Below are 22,907 nucleotides of genomic sequence, written 5' to 3' on the forward strand. Positions count from 1 at the left end.
CAATAATGTTAATTTTCTTTTTATTGGTGGCAATACGATATATCGGTGCAACTCTATCAAATACAGTTCTTACTAGTATCAGCTAGTCTGCAAAATGGGAGACAGTCAAGCTAAATCTTCCTTCCCCCTTTAGTCAATAAGCTCTTCAGAACTGGGATAGTCTCTTTTCTGTGTTTATGCTGCCAGATTGAGACTTTGAGGTACCATCATAACATAAATATTTACTAATACTGTTACTAGAGGCAGTAGGAGTTTTGCCAATTATTTTAACAGGACATGACACAGATCATTTTCCTGTAAAAGACAGAAATGTCTGTAGCTTGATTAAATCCTAGTATAGTATGTACATTCTGGAAAGCTTTTTTTAAATTAAAAGTTGCAAATGCTCCCACTCTTATTTAATATAGGTTTGTGATAATGAATGTATCCATTATCACTTGGTATCTTTCTGTATAATCTGTCAAGATTAATACAAATTTATTCTCAGTACTGTTTACAAAGATCAGTGTGTTTTACAAAAAAGCAGCGGGAGGGAGAAAACTGATTCACAGAGTAACTATTCATTTTAATATGGGAAAGGGCAGAATGTCACAGATTTTATATAAAATATAATGTTCCTAATGAAAGACCCTTGGATATAGAGAATTTAGCTATGAATGTAACGCATATTTGAGGCTACTGCTATAAAATGAACCTCTTCTCAGTGAAGCCACTAAGGAATTTCTTTGCATTTACGCATACATTCCAAAGTAAACTAGCACATTGTGATCCAATGCTTTTCCTTTGGCAAGTATTTGGAAAGGGTGCTACCAAAGAGCCTATCCTTCCAGGCATTTTTTATCAAATAGATCTATAGTTACAGAGCCATCTTGTTTTTGTTTAAAACCTTTTAAGCTTAAATTGAGGCCATGTTATTGTTGCTCCAGAGCAAGTTTTCAAGGAGGGATGGGGCATACGAAGCCCATACTATTGTGGGCTTCTTTGTGTTTCTAAGGCCCCTGCCACATGTTACATATATTACCCAATTAACTTCTCAACCACACAGTAAATTTAGACCAACTACACATGCAAAGACCAGGCACACGTGCAAAGTATTTATCAAGCAATTAACCGGTTAATCATGCAATAAATTTAGATTGGCCACAGGCACAAATTAATTATCATGCCATAAAAATGTCTATCCAGCTATAATTTGAACAGGGCCCGTACAGTTGTAATTCAGCCTGAGCAGAAGGATAGCTACGACTGCTGTCAGTCCCAAGGGGTAATTCTGGAGGTATACATTCTGACATTTGTCCTCCCCATCTCCTTCCAAGGTGGATTGAGGCAAGTAAAGGAGTATTTCACTGTACCCTGGTCTCCAGAGTCATAATGCCCTCACTGCTTTGAGAGTGCATCTTCTCTCCTAAGCGTGTGTCCTTGAACTTGTGAATTATGATGGATTTTTACTATGCAATGCAGCATCTGGCTCACCTCTGTTAAACAGAAAATTTAGCCTATGTGTTGGTTATTGTAAGCCTTCCCATGCTCACATCCATCTCCTTCAACTTGGAGTTGATACACTGACAGGTGTTCATTGTGAACACAAACTTGCATATTTTTTCTTCTGGCTTACATTATTTGAATCCCTTGAGGAGAGCAGTCTATATTTCCCTATAGGCATAACTACCTTGCCTCTGAAAGTCAGGAAATTGTTTTGCTGTGTTACTAGAATACTGCCCTGTTTTTCAGAAATAAAATACTAGATTATGAACTGTCAACTTTTCCTGAAAATGTATCAGCAAAAAGTAGCAGTAAGTTTTTCTTTTCCCAAGAGATAGTGATAGGGTATTTAATTGGATAGTAACAGTACTCTGACATCCTATAATATCCTTCAAAAGCAGATCTCAGAAAACTGTAACAGCATTAATGAATTAATAAATACGCCTCTGTGTTGGGTAAGAGTGTCCATGAGCCACAAAAATGGAACCTGAAGCACAAATTGCCAAATTCAGTCATGTCATGTATTTGTGCAAGTTGTGTCAACCTCAGATTGGTCATAACAAGGATTATATATACAGTATTGTAGCCAGGTTCCTGCTGACATTCAGTGGGTGCAAAATGAGTAATAAGTTTTGGCTTCTGGGTGTTTGGCTTCTGTTGCAAATGCACTTGGACACCTACATGTCTCTATTTTGGCATGAAAAGTTTCCTAGGTATGTAGATGGAGATTTGTATTTGCAAGCAGAAACCATCCAGTTAGGTGCACACAACTTCCGTCTGAGGTTTTTTGCCATCTCTATTGGTGATGGGAGGTATTTAAACTGTACCTAAGAACCCCGTATGTCAGGAATTTGCAGATTCTGCCCAATGCCCAGTAGATATTGACAGCAGTGTATTCAATATAAAGAGCAGCCCTAAATACTTGGCTGTTTTGCAGAAGGTGGGTGCCACCACCACAGCCCACTGTGTTCAACAGTGAAAGTTGCTGTAAGTACTAAGCTTTGTTCTGAATTCAGTACAGGTGTCAGTGCAGCTATGTGCCTCCTCTCTGGGCACTCTAGATTCCAAGATAATCAAGGCTCCTAATGTGCAGCCTTGAATCGGGTATAAAGACAGCACCACTGGAGCTACTCTCTGAGCTGCTCTAAAGTGCTTTCTCCTGCCCCTCCAACTCCTGGAGCATGTGTATAAACACCCCTATTTTTGACCTACACTCACATTGGGAAAAAATGCAGTCCCTTTGTGACACTTAGGCCCTGGCAAACATTCAGGTAGAGACACTGGGACCCAGTATGTGATCCTAACAAGCACACTTCCTGTGCATGTGCATGGCAGGAGGTGCGATTTTGGGACTGGGAATCAAATACCAGCGTTGCCATATTGCTGGTGTTTGGGAAGCCCATGATCTGTCGGGAGTTGGCAGATTTTCATAGATTCATAGATTTCATCAACATTTGGGCTGGAAGGCACCCCGGAGGATCGTCAAGTTCAGCCCCCTGCCCCAGGGGCAGGAAGTCAGCAGGAATCATAGGATCCCAGCAAGATAAGCATCCAAATGTATCTTGAAGGCGTTCAAAGTGGGTGCTTGAACTGCCTCCGGCAGTAGTCTATTCCTAACATTTGGTAGATTTTGCCTAACGTCTGGTAGACATGGACAGCAGTGTGTTCACTACAAAAAGCAACCTTGAGCACTTAGCTGTTAAGCGAAAGGTAAGTAGTGCCACTGCAGCCTGCCACAGCCCTGGCACTGGCAAATAACAAACCAGTCAGCTGATCCCTGCTCCCTGCTCCCAGCCTCAGGGGGGTATTAAAGTCAAGGGCCCAGAAAGGGAAGGTGTTTGTCTTACTTCACTAGGGGGCAATGAGAGAGCAAGCTGTGACCTCCATTGATAAGCTCTAACCATACATAGGACCAAATCCACTTACCATGTGCTGACCATTTTGTGGGGTTTCCTTTTAAGCTGCTTCTGTTCTCAAACACGCAAGATTGTAGAGAGATCTTTGACTGTTTATTACCTGTTGCACGCTTCACTACTTTGGGATTATTGCTTAATTAAACCTTCAGTTTGCCTGATGTTTTCTTAATGTGCTTTAGAGGGGATATATTCCTGTCTTCATTTAAATTTAATTCTTGTTTTTTCTGCATTGCTCCTTCCCCTCCTCTGGTTGCCTTTATTCTTTTGATGCAGGTTATTCAGGCATGTTCAGGGGCAGTTCCGGGGGGGTGCAGTGGCACAGTCGCACACCCTCTTCTACAATATACCTCACATGGTTGCATGGCTGGAGCCTTGAGCTACAGTGGGAAACCTGAGGGGACTGAGCAGGGAGCAGATGAGGAAGAGGAGAACCACTGGCTTCCTACTGCTCCTGCTGTACCCAGCTAGTCCAGGGTGGGAGGAAGCTCCTGGACAGCTCCTGTATCATGCCAGCCAGGGGCTGCAGGGAGCAGCTGTGCAGGGTGCCAGGTTTGGCACAAATCCTTGTTCCTTCCTCCTCCAGTTCATTCACCCTGGGGCTCTTGCTACAGGGAGCAGGTGTGCAGGTTGCCAGGCTTAACTAGGGACAGCGGTGGCAGGTGTATAAAAATGAGTGAACACTCAGAGTTGGCAATTTGAGGGCTATCTTGAATCTAACAAGGGATTCCTTGTGTCTAAAATGCTTGAGAATCACTTGTGTAAGTATTGAGTGAATTCAGAGGATGGCCTGTAAAAATACAACCACCCAAAGAAAGAATGGAGCACAGGATAGTCAAGTACCTGACAGGGTTGAGGAAGTAGGACTGAATTATGGTACTGGAGAATCAAGGTAAAGAAGGCTTCCAACGTGTAAATCCTGTAAAGGAAGAGATATTGTACCTGGCACTAGCACAGCCAGTACTTCCCTTCACTAACTAACCTGATGGCCTTTGAGTTATGGACACAAAAGCCCAGCCTGTATCAGACACACCTTCTTTGGCAAGATAACCTTTGGAGACAGAGCAACGCTTCCTTTTCCTCCTATGTGGCAAGCAGCAGAGTTATGAATCCCTGCTGTCTGGGTCCAAAGGGGTTTCTGCATTCACTTTTCTCCTCCTTTCCACCCCACCATGGAAGCAGTCATAATTTAGCCCTTGATGTTTGAGATCCTCAGGTAAAAATGTCTTTTATCTACACTGGAAATGGAAACAAGGTGCTTCCAGAATAAATTGGTAAGTGCCGCAAGTTTACCATTTTACAACGTTCAGAGTCACAAGTAGGAGGTGCTTTCTCTAATGTCATGCTAGTAGCAACACAACTGGGACCAAAGTTACTGGGACTGAGTTAAAAATATGCCCAGCACTGCTGCCACTGTAGGGCATTTGTACATGTGCTTACGCTGCAGCACCAGGCGCTTTTAAAAGTTCTTTGCACTGCGGCACATACAGTTGTATAAGTGGCAAAATGCACATCAGCACTGAGAAAATGGTGGCAACATGCTTTTGAACTAAAACACGTCGAAACTGTTTTAGTTCACAAGTGGACTGCCATCATTTTCTGTGTGCTGACACGGATATTGCCGCTTATACAACTGCAAGCAGTGCAGCACAGTGCACATCAGCTCATGTGCAGAGCAGACTCAATTAATGGAGTCTGCTCCAATGTGCTGGATATCTGGCGAGTTGCAGCATGACAATATATGTATATAAATGCCCGTAGTACCCTCCCCAGGTAAAACATGTCTGCCTTTACAGAGAGGGAAGGGGGAGATGGGAATTTCTTCCTGGGCACAAAAGACACCCAAGGAGCCAATACAGTGCAGGATGTACGCAGCCTTTTTACCACCTTATCTCAAATCCTCCTGCTCCTCACCATATAAGTTCTGCTGCCAGTGCTACTTTTGTGATAATTTCTGCAGATGCAGGAAAAGGGGTGTTGACCCTGAGATCACAAAACACAAATGGTTATCTTTAAGGAAGAACTTTTCTAAGATAAACGCAAATCTTGATGCTGTGATGCTTAGCTTGTGTTTGGCTTATGATACAAAAATATTAGAGCCTAGAAATTGATGGGCTGGGTTTCCACAAAGGAGAAATATTTAAACATCAATAAACAAACTTTTCACATCTAAAGATCAGTTCCAGTTTGTATAAAACAAGCAACGGGAACTATCTACTATTAACACACACTGACCTCTGAGGGCGATGACTATTTGAAATGGCTACTGGAGAATATCTTGTATTCTGTAACAAATGCTTTTTAGCTGTTGACTTCACCTCCTGTTCCTCATTTCCCTGTTTCTGAATGTTAGCAAATATCCATTTCACTGCCATTAGGTAGCATGACACTAAAATTCTACTAAAATGTTGTTTAAATTATGTGACTTGCATTATTATTTTCTGGTAGACTTAAGAGCTTTATTGAAACATTAAATTGCTTTTAGCAGCGTCATTTATTTAGAAAATATTTTGAGTGAAGGGTTCAAGGATTTCTTATTCAAAACAGAGGTTAGCTGCTTTGAAAGATCACTTCCATTTGAAGTCACATATTCATTCTTAACAATGAAGAAAATAACATTTACTGTGGGGGTTTGGGAGGACTAGGAACTGATGTTGCGTGGCCCTCAGTCCTGATCAGAGTTGTTTTGCCTGTTTCAGGAACACATTTTAATAGACCAAAATGAAATGATTTGGGGAAAACATACCCCAAATACTTTGTATTTATGCATTAACTTGTTCTAGATATGACTATAGATTTACAGCTGGAGTCTGAAGAGATGGTATCAATAGAGAAAAATATGTTGGGAAGGCCTTAAAATCAGTGATGGGAAGGGTATTCTCAATATGCAAATTTAAACAGAACGCTGTTTGAAACTGATAGCACGCTTTCCTAGATTCTGAATAGTACTTATCTATCCTTGAGAGAAAAGTCCTCCATTTGAAATTTTGTGGACTACTTTAGCTTAGCTTAGAAAACTGTCATAGAGTTTCTCTGCTGATTGGCTAGACATAATTAAGAGCATGATTGTCTGTTCATTACTAAAACAGTACTTTCTCCTCCTCCAAATCACAAAAGCAAAAAACCCCTGTTTTTCACCACCCACCAAAATGTAAAAAGATTGACCAGGAACTTGTGTTAGAATCAGAGTGTCACATTTCAGTTGAGTGTACAGGCTACATCTTACTTTAAACCAGTATGTCAACAGGAGCTGAAAATATTACCTCTTTCCTTACAGGAATAGATAATCTCTATGAGAGGGCTCTTCACATCCGCAAACTCCTCCTGACTTTGCCCAGGTCAGTCCTTATAGTGATGAGATACCTCTTTGCCTTCCTCAACCAGTAAGTACCTTAAGATTCCTATCAAAATACTGTATTTTTATTTCACTTCTTTAGCTGGTATAAAAATTCTTTGTGTTTGTCCATAGTATATGTGAAGATTACATTGAAGTTTCATTTAACACAGAACTTGCAACAAAGAAAGGAGAAAAACACTTAGTTTTCATGCAAACTGAAATTTCATTTCTACTTAACTGAACAAGGTTAATAAGACTTACGAAAGTGTTGTCTTGAATGAAGGAATTTGATCTATTGCTAGAAAACACCAGAAAGGAATTGCACACAAGTGATCTGCACTGAAAATAAGTTGTGTGATTTAAAAGCAGAGTTTTTGAGAGAAATCCCCATCAGGCTTATTTTGCCCTGATGTTGGGGAAAAAAAAACGGAGCACACTCAGACAACCCAGTCACCCACCAGTAGTTACTGGATGCAGTGTTCTGGTAGAGCAGATCACAAATATTATCTGATGTGTCCACTGGGGAATGGTCATAGAGCCACAAGTGCCAAAGAACGCTTGCCCATTTTCCTTTGCCGTACGGCAATTGGATTTTCAAACTACAAACTGGGGCAGCCGATGAGAAATTAGGCTTATCAGGAAAGGAAAAGGGGGAAAAACTGAGAGAAAGTGAAAGATGGTATGGGAGAAAATTCTGTTTTACCCCTGCCCTTTCTTTTTTTTCCTAATCCCAGTACTTTCACTGTATTTATACTTATGTCATGTTCTCTGTCTGGTGCAGCGCTGCCTGCCTCCTGCAATTTCTGTTTTCTATTTTCCCTTTTTTCACCTTTTCCTTCTTTTCCTTCTTTTGTCCTTTTCTCATTCTTTCCTGCTCCTTTCTCCTTCAGATAACACCTCAGTTGCCTCCCTCACTCTCCAAAATGCAGTTCACCACCCACATTCACTCATCCTTCCATATCATTACATCTCCATTTATGCTGTGGTTCTGTCTTGCTGCTGCAGACACTTCTTCTGATGTTGTGGATAATACTTCCATCACCTCTTTGGGATTTTGAAGGGTAGCAGTTAAGATGGGAAAACATGCTTTTATTAGGGAGCCTGGTTTGATGATTCCTCTCTTACTACAGTAATCAAGTGCTGAGCCTAGGACCCTTCTTAGGCTAGGTACAGACATTTAAAAAACCCAAGGTGGAATTGATCCAAGTCGCATAGTTTTCTGTAAGTGGTGTAGTTTAGAGTGGTAGCGAATAGAACACACATTTGCCCTTGGGGACAGCGGGTGGCAAATCTTGGACCAGGTTTCACCATTTTTAAATGAGTCTATATGTGCCAAATTTCTGTTCTGTTATGGACATAGAGTGGTTTCCAGTCACTTATACTGCTAAGTGTAATGTCTGTACCTGGTTTTAAGTGTTAATCTGAATTAGCTGCTCAGAGGCCTGGAATCCTGACTGCTCTTTCTACTGCCTATAGCTCATGTACTGCTGGAAGTCTTGAGTCTGGAGGGTCTCCTATTCCAGCTGGAGTCTCTACATGTATAGATTATACTTTACCCAGCAGTGCACTATCCATGTTCTGGAAGTGCCTACAGCATAGTTAGCAGCAGCCTGGCTGTTGGTGGAAATGAGTTTCACTAACTTGTGATGACCAGCAGCACCTTGGAATAGCAAAACAAAAGAGAAATTCCTTATAAGAAATGTATAAAAGGAGCCTGGTCAAAGTTTTTTAAATATTTTGCCTTTTCTGCTAGAAATTGTATACCAGCACCTGTTTCTGGTCAGTTTTTATTTCTTTATTCAGTCTGCTTTTGAGCTAAAAATGGATGCATCTAGTTTTTGCTTCCTGGTTCCAGTGTACCTTTCACACCTGAATCCATTGGTCTACATATTCCTCCCTTCCTTCTCTCAACTCCCTGACATATGTTTGGGGTTGATTTTATAGATTCATAGATTGTAGAGTCGGAAGGGACCACAAAGGATCATAGTGTCTGGCCCCCTGCCCCTGGCAGGAAAGAGGACTGAGGTCAGATGACCCCAGCCAGGTGTCTGTCAACCCTCCTCTTGAAGACCTCCAAGTTAGGTGACAGCACCTCCTCTCTTAGAAGCCCATTCCAGATTCTGGCCACCCTTACTGTAAAAAAACTCAGTTATATCTTTTAGGACAGCAATTCCCAAATTCTGACAGACTGCATGCCACTAATTCAAAACGATACAGCCTTAAGCTACCACCAACAAATTTTTCATACATGTAGGTAACAGAGTACGTATTAAAACAACATCAAAACCTTTAGTAATTATAAAACATTGTTTTATCAGTTACAGTAGCCATATAAAACAGTTGTAACTTGGAAAAAAGACAGTGTAAACTTACCTGTCCAGAGATGCTTTAGTGGGCGGCATGAGCTTGCTTGACAGAGCCCAGTATTCAGATGTCTGGTAGGGGGCTGTGGGGGTGTGTGTGGTGTCTGGAGTCTGGGGAGAGGGAGTGTCTTTGCATGCCCTGGCAGGATGCAGGTTACTGTGGGTCAGGAGCTAGGGGCAGCAGCAGGGCTGGGGGGGCTGTGGCTTGGGAGTGACACACACACACACATGCACACTCCCCGCACCTAACAGGTAAGTCTGTGGAGGGGTAGGAGTGGGGGGAAAGGGTAAGGGTCAATCTGTACCCCTTCCTTCTCCCCAGCACACTTACCTGCTGGGTGCTGCTCCACATGCAGTGCTGCGTTCCTGGCTGTGTGCAGCAGGCTGCGTGCTGCAGGCCACGGCTGGACTCTGTGTGCAGCCTTTCCCCCGGTGTACCTCTGCGTACCACTTCCAGATTGTCTGCGTACCACTAGTGGTACACATACCATAATTTGGGAACTGCTGTTCTTGGATGTGAAAACTAAAATGTCTAATTAATTATCTTTAATATTAATGTATTAGGTCTACAGATGTTTTAGCAGGTTGAAAAGTCTCCTGTTAGGGAGACCTTTCTAGGGGCTTGTCCCATTCATATTCTTTGTCACCAGATAAGTGATTTATCAAACATACACACAAAGGCCGTAAATATAAAGATTTAGATCCAGGTTCTTTCCCTCCATCCTTTTCCACCTAAGAAACCTGAGCATGATTCTAGTAGCTACACTCTACCCCACCAGCAACCCAGTTCTCTCTCCTGAATGTAGCTGTAATAAGGACAAGATGTACCAGCACTAGCAAGAATGGTCCTGTACTCCATTATCCATGTTAACCAGGGTTATAAAAGGTTATACCTCTCATATGGTCGGGGTCAGTATTCATTGACCTCTGTGGTTAGTATTCCACAGGATCAGTGCTTCACTTTGTAAGTGTCATACTGCCTGCTTCAGATTCAACCTGGCAAAATCTTAGTCCCTCCTCTGCAACTTACTTGCTGTTTCCAACAGTAGTGGAACTGTCCCCCACCTAGCAGAAAAATCTCCATCAGGAAGTTGCAGGTGCTTCCTCATGGTACCAGATGATGATGTGTTTTTAGTAAATGAGGGGATCAGGACCCTAGTAAGTATCTTCCCTTCTTTGCCCCTTTCCTTGTTCCTGGATTGAATGTGTAGGGAACCACACAAAACCACTTTACTTAGCACATGAATAATCACAAGGGTAATCACATGTACAATACAGTTTGCATCTCAGAGTAGCACACAGCACATTAACAAAGCATGGCAGAACAAAGGGAGAATTGGATTTATTTTACCACCAGATTTTGCAGCCAAAAGCTACTGTCAGTTTGGCAGCAGCTGTGACAGCAAGGGGGCAGCAAGTGATGCTGAAGAGTGGACTCTGTCCCTGCTGCATATGGCTAGAGGTGAGCACAGCCCCCAGCAGCCATTCCATCGCCCTGTTGGATAAAAGACCAATGCACGGATTCAGCAAACCAAGGTTTATTGCATAGCATATGGATTACTGAGGCAAACTTAGCAGCTTATATAAAAATTACTCTTACTTATTTATACCATACCATACTAACCATTTACACTAAGTTACCTATCCGCGGCACTTGGAGTCATGCTGTGGTGGCCAGTTGCAGACTTTTTCAAGGTGGTGTTCAGTCAAGAGGGGCACTGGCTTTAATTTTTTCGATGTGTGGGTGGGTTGGTGTTGCTGGTTAAGACATCCATCTGGGCTCAGCCTTCACTGCCCTTTTATTTTTCATGAGACAGACTTCAATCGATGCCCAGAGATTTTTCCACCAATTACCACTTAATTCTTTACATGAGCTCATCTTTTGGACTCAGTTACTGATTACATGTTGTCTTTCCATCCTAGTCTGTTTTTTTAGTCCTTATTCATATTATTTTCACATTTCTGGACCACTACCTCCACTTTATCCTGATGGTTATCGTCGTTTACATCAAATATTTTGTATTAGTCTGCTTAATACTTGCTGCAATTATTCAGCTATCAATTACACATCCAAAACATACACACACATTCTTAATTTTTTTTGTGGGGTTTTTTACAAAATGGAAGTACATTTTAAAATGGCAATTTAACGTAAGTATACCACAGTACAGATGCAATATATTTTTTAACATATTCTAATGGCCCCCCATGCTTTCATGCTAGCACGGAAACCAGCCTCCTTGCTTGGAACATGGTTTGGGATGACTACTACCCAATTTTGGATGGCTAATTTGGGGGGAAATGTGTGTGTGGTATGCTAGTAAGTATGATGTATGTAGGTATAGCTTTTACAGTTAGGAGAAGTACACTAAGCAAGTGCCTTAAACTTTTCCCAGAGCTGAATCTAAGGCAAGAATGAACAAAAATAGTAGTGTGTATACAATAAATTTACACACTGTTGTATATTGCCAGGAAGTAAAGCACTTTCTAATGCATTTGTTGTTTCATTATGTTGTGTAAGACTAAGTGTCCAGGAAGAATGTTTCACATTTTTAGGATCTGGTTTTCAGGACAGAGATGATCTCAGAGAAAAAATAGTCTGTTTTACTCTACTATTTTTTTTGTAATAGTCTTTCACAGTACAGCGATGAAAACATGATGGATCCTTACAACTTGGCCATTTGTTTTGGTCCAACCCTGATGCCTGTTCCAGACATACAAGACCAGGTGTCGTGTCAGGCTCATGTGAATGAAATAATCAAAACTATCATCATCCATCATGAGGCCATTTTTCCAGATGCTAAGGAGCTCGATGGCCCAGTTTATGAGAAATGTATGGCTGGAGATGACTACTGGTAAGTTAGAATATTATCATTTCTGTCTTGATCTTCAGTCCATAATCATAGGACTCCACTTTACCTGAGTGACTCCCATTCTATGAGATGTGGCCACGGTGCTCAATATACAATTAAGACTATATGGATACTCTCTATCTTGGAGTTGCCCTTGGGTCTGCTAAAGAATTTCAATGCCTAATGATTTCACTGTGCCTCTCCCATCACCCCGTGTCCCTCTGTCATCTTCGCGCCGCCCCCCCCCCCCCCCGCAACTAATTTCAGTATTATTGAAAAGGAAGTCTCCAATAAGGAAGAGTTTATAATATTTAAATACATGAAAATAGTATCTAGAGGGAAGAGATGTTCATTTCTGTAGTAATTGTGTTCATGCCATGGTCTGAAGATGAAATCACATCTGGCTCTAATTATAAAATATTAATATTTAATAGTATTTGCTTCAAAAGAAAATGTCATTGATATTAGCTATAGAAGTGGATACTTTAAGCTTGGCAGCCTACTGCCTACTTCATGCTAAATTTATGTATCCATTAAGTGTTGCTTCATACTCTAATTGCCTGTATCTGCTCAGTATTGCCTATCTCTACAGTGACAGTCCCTACAGCGAACATGGTACATTAGAGGAAGCAGACCAGGATGCCAGCACAGAGCCTCACACCAGTGAAGATGGTATGTCTGTTATATTATTACATTTACCATTGACATAAATAACTTTTACAGGTGTTGCATACAGGAAGGTCTCCATTTTTCTCACTGTTTCAGTTGAAATTAAAGAATTTCATGCATGGCATTCTGCACCTTATGCCTGCATTTTTTGTCTTGTATTTTTTGTTTGTTTGTTTTTCACTCTGATCCATTTGTGTTCAGCCACCTGTTTCCTGACACCTTCCTTGGTTTGCCCGGTTACAGGAAGGGCAAGTGAAAAACTACTTCGGCCAGCACAAATTATTTTCTGATGTAACGTTCTATTTTTAAGTAACCTTTTTAACAAGATGAACTGATTAAACATGTGCCTTCAAACATTTTAGCTCAGATAACTGCCTTCATGCAGTTTAAAAAGCCATGCCTTCTAGAAGATGTAAGGATATCATTAAAATACAAAAAAAAAAAGCTATCAAACTGAAGCTATTCGTTGTAAATTTGACCAGCAAAGCCATGGCTGTCAGCACATTTTCCCTGTAGATAGACCTTTCATGGTATATGGTCTGTTTCTTTGCCACATCTGGAGCAGTAAGGAAGGGCTGGCAAATTCTAACCTTCAGGGGAGTTTAGAGAGGTGCTGTGATGGGGCGGAGGAGAGAGACATTTTAATTAGAGCAGCTCCAACAGCCGCTCTTATTAAAGCACCCAGAGCATCTCATGTATCACGTCCCTACCTCCCCAATTGATGAAGAATGGTGGCGGGACACTTTAACTAAAGCTTGTTGAATAAACTTTAGTTAAAGCACCCCCACTGCCATTTCTCAGCACAGGGACACGGATACACATGACACTGGAGTCTGCTGGAGTGCAGTAATTACCATGTTCCAGCAGACTCAATTAATTGACTCTGTTCTGATGTGTTGTAATTACAGCACATCGAAGCAGCCTCACTGCATGTGTATAGGCACCCCGGTGGTCAGCTTGGAGAGGGAGGGACTCTCATTGTTCAGCAACAGGAAAAGCAGCCAAGGGAAGAAGAGAGATGCAGGCCAGGGGGACAGGGGTTGTTTCCTGGTAAGATGAATAGCATGTTGGTTCATCTTCACTAGTTATATAAAGGCAAAACTGCCTACACAAGAGTTGGCCAAAGGACTGGTAACTATCATGTAATAACACCTAATTTTTCCAAGAAAGCATCAGTATATTCTTCCACTGAAAGTATAATGCAGGGCTGCAAGAGGCAGAGATTCACAAGAGTCTGAGCAGTTGAACCCTACCTTGTCATCAGTGCCAGGGGCATGAACAGGGGCAGCTGGCCAGGAGTCTAGTCAGAGCCAAGGCGCTGACCAGGTTGTGATACAAGGAAGCAGCAGGTAGGAACTTGACCGAGCAGAAAAGGAAGGATAGTGGGACCTTGTTAGCTACTGGTTTACCTTGTTAGCTACAGCCCACAGAAGCTGTTGAATCCTACAGGAAACTGTAAAATATTAGATGGGATCCAAAAAACCACAGCTGTGCAAATCTTGACTGTGTGAAGCAAGTATGTGGCATGCTGGCCAGTATGTGACTTTACATGAATGCTAGGCATGTTCGCTAAAGTGAAGTGGTACAAAGTATTACATTGCTTGAGGCTTATGAGGATGGCTAGCAATTTAATTATAGCTTTTGTCATTTGTTTAACTTTTATGAAATTGTCACGTGTACTTTGACCAGAGAAATAGTCATTAACACAAAACAGGGAATGCTGGGGCAGGGAGGAAGACAAGATAACTAGCACATCTGGTCCAGTTCATAAAACTGTTGAGGCCTTCAGCCAGCTAGTCCTAAATCAGTCTTTTCACCAATAAAGGTTTACCTTTTTATAAGCAGCTTTCTACAATGAAGGGGGAAGGTATGTGAATTGGCCTTCGCTGGCCTTCACCAGTGTCATTCACTGAATGTTTTTTGTCCCCCTGACATTTCATAGATTTCATAGACATTAGGGCTGGAAGGGACCTCGGGAGATCATCGAGTCCAGCCCCCTGCCCAAAGGGCAGGAAGTCAGCTGGGGTCATAGGATCCCAGCAAGATAAGCATCCAATTTACTCTTGAAGGTGTTCAATGTAGGTGCTTGAACCACCTCCGCTGGCAGACTGTTCCAGACCTTGGGGGCTCGGACAGTAAAGAAATTCTTCCTTATGTCCAGCCTGAAACGGTCTTGCAGGAGTTTGTGACCGTTCGACCTCGTCATCCCTTGGGGCGCTCTGGTGAACAAACATTCCTTGTATAAACTGTTCAGAGTGCTCACCATTAGAATGGATGACAGTTTTATTGTTTGTTTTTCAACTAACCTAAGGCTTGACTAATTATTTTTTTTGTGGAGAACAAGAAAAACCACTACAAAAGGATATTTTTAATAATTTGATCAGAAAATGTATTACTGCACTGGTGTGAGTCTGACTACTAATATGTGTGCATGTGTGGGTAAGAGAGAAGCTATGTGACTCTAAGCAGCTGCTATTGATTGGACATAGTACTTATACACTGCCCTCTGTTAGCAGCTGGATAAAGCAGATTCTAAAACTGTAAATCTTTATTTTATGTTGTAAATCTGATTAGTTTTATGCTGAAGTGTTTTTCTCCCTCTCTCAAAACTCATACCCCCATAGGAATTATTGCGTTATTGAAATGTAATCTCAAGGCTATAATGGATTTGGTTTTACTTTGGTTATTTTTATTGAAAGTATTACTGTATAAAGTTAAATTGCAAAAAAGTCTCTTCAGGCCTATGAGAAATCAGCAGCTAACATGGCCAGGCTGGTCAACAGTGGAAAAATGTAAGGTACAGGTCCACAGTGGGACTTTGGCATCACAATGCTGAGCATTGCCACAGCCGTCTTTTAGGCACCCAGCTCTTGCAATGGATTCAGAAACCCAAGTAAGCTACCCGAGTTCTTTATGCAGTGAATGGGAGAGTTAGGCACCTGGGAATAGGTTGATAGTCATCATACTAAGTGGAGGTGGCAAAATACCTGAGTTAGCTGATGGAAAATGTTGAAAAGGGGCCTGTGTGAAATCCTGCTTCTCTCCTGTATTTGCGTGCTTTTCTTCAGCCCTTGGTTAAAACAGAAGTGACTGGAATTCACAGACCCAAACCACTTCCTTGACTTAGGCACCTAAGTCATTCTTTTGGGTGCGGTGGGTCAACCCTGTAAAGTGTGGCAATGTCTATCTTTATATACTCATCCATGGGTTAAACAGGGGTAGGCAATTATCTCAGGAGAAGGGCCACTTGCGGGGTTTTGGCAAACAATCAAGGGCTGCATGACAGGCACCTGGGACAGATGAATATTAATTTTCTACATTTTTTAGGAGCCCTGCAGGCCAGGTAGAATGGCCTGGCTGGCTGCATCTGGCCGACGGGCTGCATTTTTCCCACCCCCGGGTTAGAACATTCACACGGGAAGTGGCAGCTGTAGGTTTGAATCCCTCCAAGCTAGGGAGCAATTCGAACCTAAGTCTTCCACTGTAAATGCAGGTTCCCTAACCAGTCGGCCATTTATGTTGTTTTCAGAATGAAAGTGGTTGCTTTTTGCTGTGTTGAACTCACTCCTGTTGATGTGTATTAGGTATGGTCTAACAAAGGGCACATCTCATGGGCAGGGAGAAGAAAGGAGCAAAATTCCTCACCCAAGTTCTTTTTTGGATCCAGCCATAACAGCTTAGGTACTTACAAAATTAAAAGAAAGTATGTAAGCGTCTCTAAAGGTAACATTGGCTTATTTTTCTGATAGAGGATTTGGGCCTAAGAAGTTGAAACATCCAAACTCGTAAATTTTAATCTTATGAGTAATCACATAGACCAGTGGTTTTCAACCTTTCTTGGACTCAAGGCATCCCTCGGAAAATGTCAGCTCTTAGTTTTCATTCATTGAGTACAGAAAAATAAGAATAATGCTTCTGTTGCAGATATCCCAGAAATACCACAGCAGATCAGAATGATTTTAGTACTGTGGAATCCAGTTTGAAAATTTGGGGTTTAGCTTGTGAATCATGGTTGTACACCAAACAGTGCTAACCTTATGTGGCACCCTTCAGAGGGTCTCAGAGTGTTGCAGCACCCTTGTTGTGAATCAGTGACATGGACTTTATTTGGGTTATTCACACACTTAAAGGTAAAAATATGTTTATATGCTTCTTTGGATTGGAAACACAGCAAAGCTTTCTGTTAGGGGGTAGACTCTTCACTAAGAAGTTCTCATTATGTTGTCTACTACTGAAAAAAAAAATTCCTCCCCTCCCTTTCTCCTCCCCTCCCCTGCCCCCCAAAGTTTCCCCTTCTGTTAAATCTGAAAGTAAAATCAAATTAATAAGTTTCTACACAATCTATTTAGCCGTAATTTTACTACAGAAAACCTTGGCCTGAAAGTTCATCTGAGAAAGGACTTGAACATTTAGAGAATACACTGCTATGTTTAATTTAAGCAGTTCTCAGATTATTTTATTCTGAGACTGATGTTGAAGATATTTTACTTTAGTTGGCGCCATGTAAAAGTTGACTAGATCTGTGTTCATGGGAAATGAAAGAGAATTCCCTGAGGAAGTCTCAGGCAGACCGAATTCCCAATGTAAAAATACAGTTGTTGTTGTTGATGCTTAGTGATACCTAATAAATTTATAAGGTTTTAATAAAGTTGTTCTCTTGGGAACAAAAGAAAGGATAAATAAGGCTGCAAATTATATTATTCCTAAACAAGTTGCGCTCTGATCAGCATTTTGACAAATCCAGCTATAACAAGTATCCCATAGACTTGTTTCGTTTTGATTTGTAGTCAGAGCTCTGTTCTCTCAGGGGCAGACAATCCGGTGGTGGGACGTTGACAGGGACTCAGGCTTCAAAATATGCCTCATTGCAGGAGCTTTTATGGATTTATTTTGCTTCAGACAGACAGCATGATTAGGGGAGCACAGATCAGAGTAGTCTCTGCTATTCCACCACTGAAAGGAGCAGAAGATGCCCTCTGCTGGTTCAGCTTTACCTGCCCAATTAGGGTGGGTGGCTAGGGTAGGCATAGTGCCACCTTAATCCCACCACTTTGTGCGGAAGACTTGTACCACAATTGGCTCTTAAAGTGTAAATACAGTGACTAGTATTGACATTTCTTACATCCTGGGCACGTCTGCATGAGACACTGTGTCACTGTAGCAACAAGCTATGGTGACGTAGCTCATCACTGTGGCAATGCAGCGTCAGCAGGCACTAAGCGTGACACCACCAATGCTGCATAGTATCTCATCGTTACTGCGCAGTAGGGTCGGAAATGACCTGTGCGCTGCCAGGACTGCACAGTACCAGCAGGGACTGTGCAGTCATTTAGTACTTATTAAATGGCTGTGTAGTCCTGGCTAAAGGAGAGGTCCTGTGCTAAAGCAAGTACTAAATGACTGTGCAGTACCAACTGTGTGCAGTGGGGCACACCTCTTTCCTTCACTATCTAGCGAATCTGTACACATCTAATTACAATCTATCCCTTTTCTTAAGTTGGAGGGACTATAATATGTCACTGCATAGCAATAACGTTATTAAATAGAATTTGGGGTCATAAGTGCCAAACTGAGAAGAGTTTTCTGATTAACATAATCCCTAGATTTCTTCCCATAATTCTTCAGTTTGTCCTAATTTTCCCCTCTATCTCTTTGCCTCGATCGTTAAGGATGATAATTGGCGATATCTTAGATGTCATCAGATATTGCTTGCCATGGTAGGCAAATGCCTCCAGGTATAAGACAGAGCAGTACAATTATATTTCCCTCTGAGCTGTCTTAATTATCCTGCCAGACCCCATGGCTTAGAATCATGCCAGATTCGGTATATATCATAGATTTTCACTGATTAGCTCTATATATACTCTTTCATTTACTTGAGAAATACCTGCCTGCATTGCAATAAAATCTTTTGCTCTTTTTTTTATTTCCAAGATTAACTGTCAAGATACTGTGGCTTTAATGGTCAGAGTTTTACCTGTTAAAAGATATACTAGTATTTAAAAAAAAAATTGAGGCCTGCCTGCTAAAGTGTGTTGTCAAAGTAAGGGGCACCTTGTTAATCATAGAAGTGCCCCTCTCAAAATAAGAGGAACTTATTAAGAAAAGCATCTGTGCTTGCTGAGAAGATAGTATTATTACACAGAAACACATAAATAGCACTCCTGGAAGTCAAGTTCCTATTGATTGTTGGTAGATTAACAATTCACACAGTCATTGCTGATGGACATCTTCCCTCAGACATCAAGATACAAGAGAAAGAAGAACACAAAAAAAATGGGCCCAGTTCACATCTCACAAGTATGCTACATGTTTGTAACTCCACCAGCTTGAGGGAGTTGCTTTTAACTTACTCATTTACATTTTAATGGTAAATGAAAGGAAATTGGACACGATACTGAAGTCTATATATCACTGATAATAGAGATTCTGTTCAAATTAACATGAAAGGCCACATGGGAATTTTCCTATCTGATCAGTCTGTATTTCTATCAGATCCAATACTGTTAACCACTACCAGTTGCTTTAGAGGAAAGTGAAAGTTGAACTTTACACGAGGCAATTAGTCTCCTTATTGTGAAGTCTCTTAATCTCCATTTATTAGGTGACTCGCACCATGAAGCCTCAGAGTTTTATACCTCCAGTTTATTGACCCACTTCTTATCTAATGTAACTGCATGTTCCCATTATTCACACAAGTGTCTCATCCTTCTTTTATTCACACTATCTTATTACATATTTTGACTGAAAGGAAGAATGTCCCACTCAGCAATATCATCTTATGAGTTCCAGGGTAATTATTATGTGATGTGTACATAAATGTTTTCTTTTATCAGTGCTTATAAGTTACTGCCTTTCAGTTTCATTTAAGATCCCTCTCTACTACTGTTATGCAAGTTTAAAAGATGAGCTTAATTTACTTTCTCTTCAGATGGAAGCCTTTCCATGCCTATAATCATTCTGTCACTTCTCTGCTTTATGCTTTTATGTATATTTTAGTAAGAACTGAACATGGGATTCTAGATAAGAGTGTGTTGCTGTTTGATATAGCAGCAATAAAACATTGCTTACAGTTTTTTTTTCTATAAACATTTTGTTTGTTATATCATTTTCTTTGGGTTTTTTTTTTTTTTACTTCCAGTGCTCAATAGAACAAAGACTGTCATTGAGATATTCCTAGCAATACCTACAACCTCTTTCCTAAATGTTAATATAGTTTATCTCTTGGGTCTAAAGTGTGTGTAGGTGATTCCTCCTAGTGTACTTTACCCTGATTTTTTAATACCAGGTTTCTCCTGCCATTGTGTTGCTTTTACCTCCATGTAGCTTTCTTTGTTCCTTCTGAAACTATTCAGTCTTTGCTAGCCTGGACTAACCTAAACAAATTGTACTAGTTCACAGATACGGGTTATTAACCTGATTAAATAAAGATAATGAGCTATGGGTAGCCCCTCACAGACTGGATGAGTTCTAAGGAAATAGCTGCAAACTGTAACTTTGATAAGGTACTACGGCTATATTTTAATAGTGCAGATTAAATTAATTTTTAAAGACATTCCAGCACAAAATACTAATTATAAAGAGCTGGTAGCTTTTATGATAAACCATCCCCTTGAGCAGATTACAACTCAGCAGTTTTCATTTACACAAGTCTGGAACTTCATATACCAGTTTAAATGTTAATTTCTTTCTAAATATTGCCTTAATTGTATAAAGGCACCTTTCATTTTAGCAAGCCTTATTTTTGCATTGCTCAAATCAAAACATGTAAATGGAAAACTGACGTTCTTACTGTTTTTGACCCATATTTTGATATTGTGATGATAAAAAAAAACCTGGCAAATGTGAGCTCACGTATATTAGTCTTTCATAACATTTTGAACAAACTAGGCAGAGTTGAAATCATAGCTATTCTACCAACAACCAGCTGACTAACAAAAGATCAGTTAAGATGGCCCCAGTGAGATCTAGTTAGGTACACAGAAAAGTACAGCAGCTCCCTGATATCAGTAAGTGTTCCCACTTAATTGCATTTCTAACTATGGTTACAGTGTTTGAATACATGACATGGTGCAGTGCTATGTGAAGCCACCCAAGTTTTCTGAGTTACCATAAGCTCAACAGTTCTGTTAGGGTTGCCCTTGCCAGAATTTTAGCCTGGACTGAGCACTGCACTAAAGCAGTGACACTGCTTCTGGTACTTGAGCTAGCTTATTCGGAGTTATCTTGAGTGTCTTTACTATGTCACATAGGGCCATTGGCAAGACAGAGTTTGATTAGAACAAAGGTGTTTAACCCCTGGCCTGCAGGCCAAATCCAGCTTGTGGATCTATAGCATCTGGCCTGTAGGGCTCCCCACGAGTTGGGAAATTTGGCAGCAGCGGAGCAGTGGCAATTAATACTCCCGCCCCTTTGCCACTGCCAAATTCCCTAGCCCCAGGCAGCATGGTCAGGACTGGGCCACACCCCCGTGCAGCTGGATTGGAGCCAGGCTGCTCTCTGCCCCCCTCCGTGCGACTGGATTGGGTCCCACCACACCTGATCCAAGTACCAGATCTGGCCTGTGAACAGACCAGACCCCACCCATCCAGCCCGCAAGACAAAAAGGTTCATTAGATTAGAACGTACCGCTAGATTAGAATGGTTGGGATCATTTCCCTCCTAAAAAAGAGACACTATAAAATAGATTTTTTTTTAATATAAATTTATTCTCCTAGGTGTCCACATACATATTCCTATGCATGCATGTGCAGGAGGGAGAGTAGGGCAAGCACTGGGGCTTTTGTCCAGAGACATTTTTACTTTAGCAGTATGCATACAGGCTGTTTCAGTTCTCCCACCCCCACAATGGCACAAGGGGATAAAGGGCATAGCCCTCAGTTGCCCTACAGCTATCTGGCTGAGTCAGAGCAGCCTCTTGTTAGCTACTATTCACAGTCTACACAACCCATGCCTAATACTATTTTGTCTGTCTTTTTGTTGATTTGGTTTCTTCATTCTTCTGTGTGTTCTCCAAAAAAAATCAGGTGGCAGCATGCTTAAGTAGCAGATATGCCTTCTCTGTGCTCCTCCAGACCCTGCTTAAAATACCCAGATTAACAGTGCTAAACCTGCTTTTACAGTCTCACCACTCCTCTTTATTGACAATAAGATGAGGAGCAGCCAGAGCAGTCTAAAATGACTTTAAAGGATTTCTATAAGCACTCCAGCTCCACACAGTCTGCTAAGGAACAGAGCCCTGCAAACAAAATGGAGATGAGCCTGGAAGAAGAGGGAGGGGCTGGCTGGTAGACTGCTATCAGAAATGAAAAAAGAATTAAAAAGTGTTCAAGCTGCACAAAATAAGATTATAGCTGACGTCTCTAAAGTTAAGGTATCTGCTAACAAAATCAAGGACATGACTGATGCCATAGAGTCTAAGATACAAAATACAGAAGTCAGAATTTCTGACCTGGAAGATAACCACAATGAAAAAAGTAGTGTTGGAAAAAAAAGCAGAATTCCTCTCTGATAAGGGTGAGAATCTGAAAAACAGAACTTGGAGAGCTAATCTGTGCTTTGTGAGGTTCAGGAAAGAGATTGAGGAAGACAACTTCATAAAATTCATACAGAACTTAATATAGACTGAAATAAAATTATTCTCCTCACCCAACCCTCCAGAAATAGCATGCACACGAGGCTATGGGGCCTGTAGAAAGTAAACCTCCTAAAGCTGTCTGAGCCAGATAGCTGTCAGATCCAGGACATGTGGCTGTCCTATGACATGGTCCTTCACAAATACACTTGAGTTCAAAGCAATCAGATGGCCTGCCACATGTTCCTGCCCTCTATTTAGAGCTGGGATAAAATAGAGCAGGGTGGCATCTGAGAGACTTAACTGGCTCAGAGATGCATGAGCTTTTGTTGGCAACAACCTGCTTTATCAGACCTACTGTCAGTCTCTTAGGTGACACCCTTCCCCTACCTTCTGCCTGGCTTCAGACTGACATGGCTAACTATCTCTCTGCCATTTGAAGCTGCTTCATGATTGACAACGTAATGTTAACTCTTTGGGTCTTATGTCGGCTTCAGTCTGGGTTCCCTCTCTGATCCATTCCTGACGCCCTCATGCAAGGGCCTACCACATGTCTTTCCTCCAATTCCATTCCAACCACAAGTCATTGCAAAAGTACAGTAAAAACAATCCCAAGACTTTGTGGCACCACCAGCTTGGTCCCAGGCAACACTAGTTTCAGGACTTTCTACACTTACTGCCAAGCATGTATGTTCTGCTGTCTCTGCTTCTCTCTGG

At 41.4% G+C, this 22,907-nt stretch overlaps 1 protein-coding gene across 3 annotated transcripts in view; it reads left to right on the forward strand.

The window, feature by feature from the left end:
- Positions 1-22,907, forward strand: part of SRGAP1 (SLIT-ROBO Rho GTPase activating protein 1) — a 229,566-nt gene that overhangs the window by 195,115 nt on the left and 11,544 nt on the right. For all 3 annotated transcript variants that reach the window (XM_090042433.1, XM_090042431.1, XM_090042432.1), the window contains 3 exons: positions 6,673-6,778; positions 11,726-11,950; positions 12,540-12,619. In XM_090042433.1, the coding sequence (XP_089898559.1) occupies positions 6,673-6,778; positions 11,726-11,950; positions 12,540-12,619 (411 nt within the window). The remainder of the gene's footprint in view (positions 1-6,672; positions 6,779-11,725; positions 11,951-12,539; positions 12,620-22,907) is intronic.

The sequence above is a fragment of the Crocodylus siamensis genome, chromosome 4 (genome assembly GCF_052110815.1).
Source record: "Crocodylus siamensis isolate JL-2025a chromosome 4, ASM5211081v1, whole genome shotgun sequence".
Lineage (NCBI taxonomy): Eukaryota > Metazoa > Chordata > Crocodylia > Crocodylidae > Crocodylus > Crocodylus siamensis.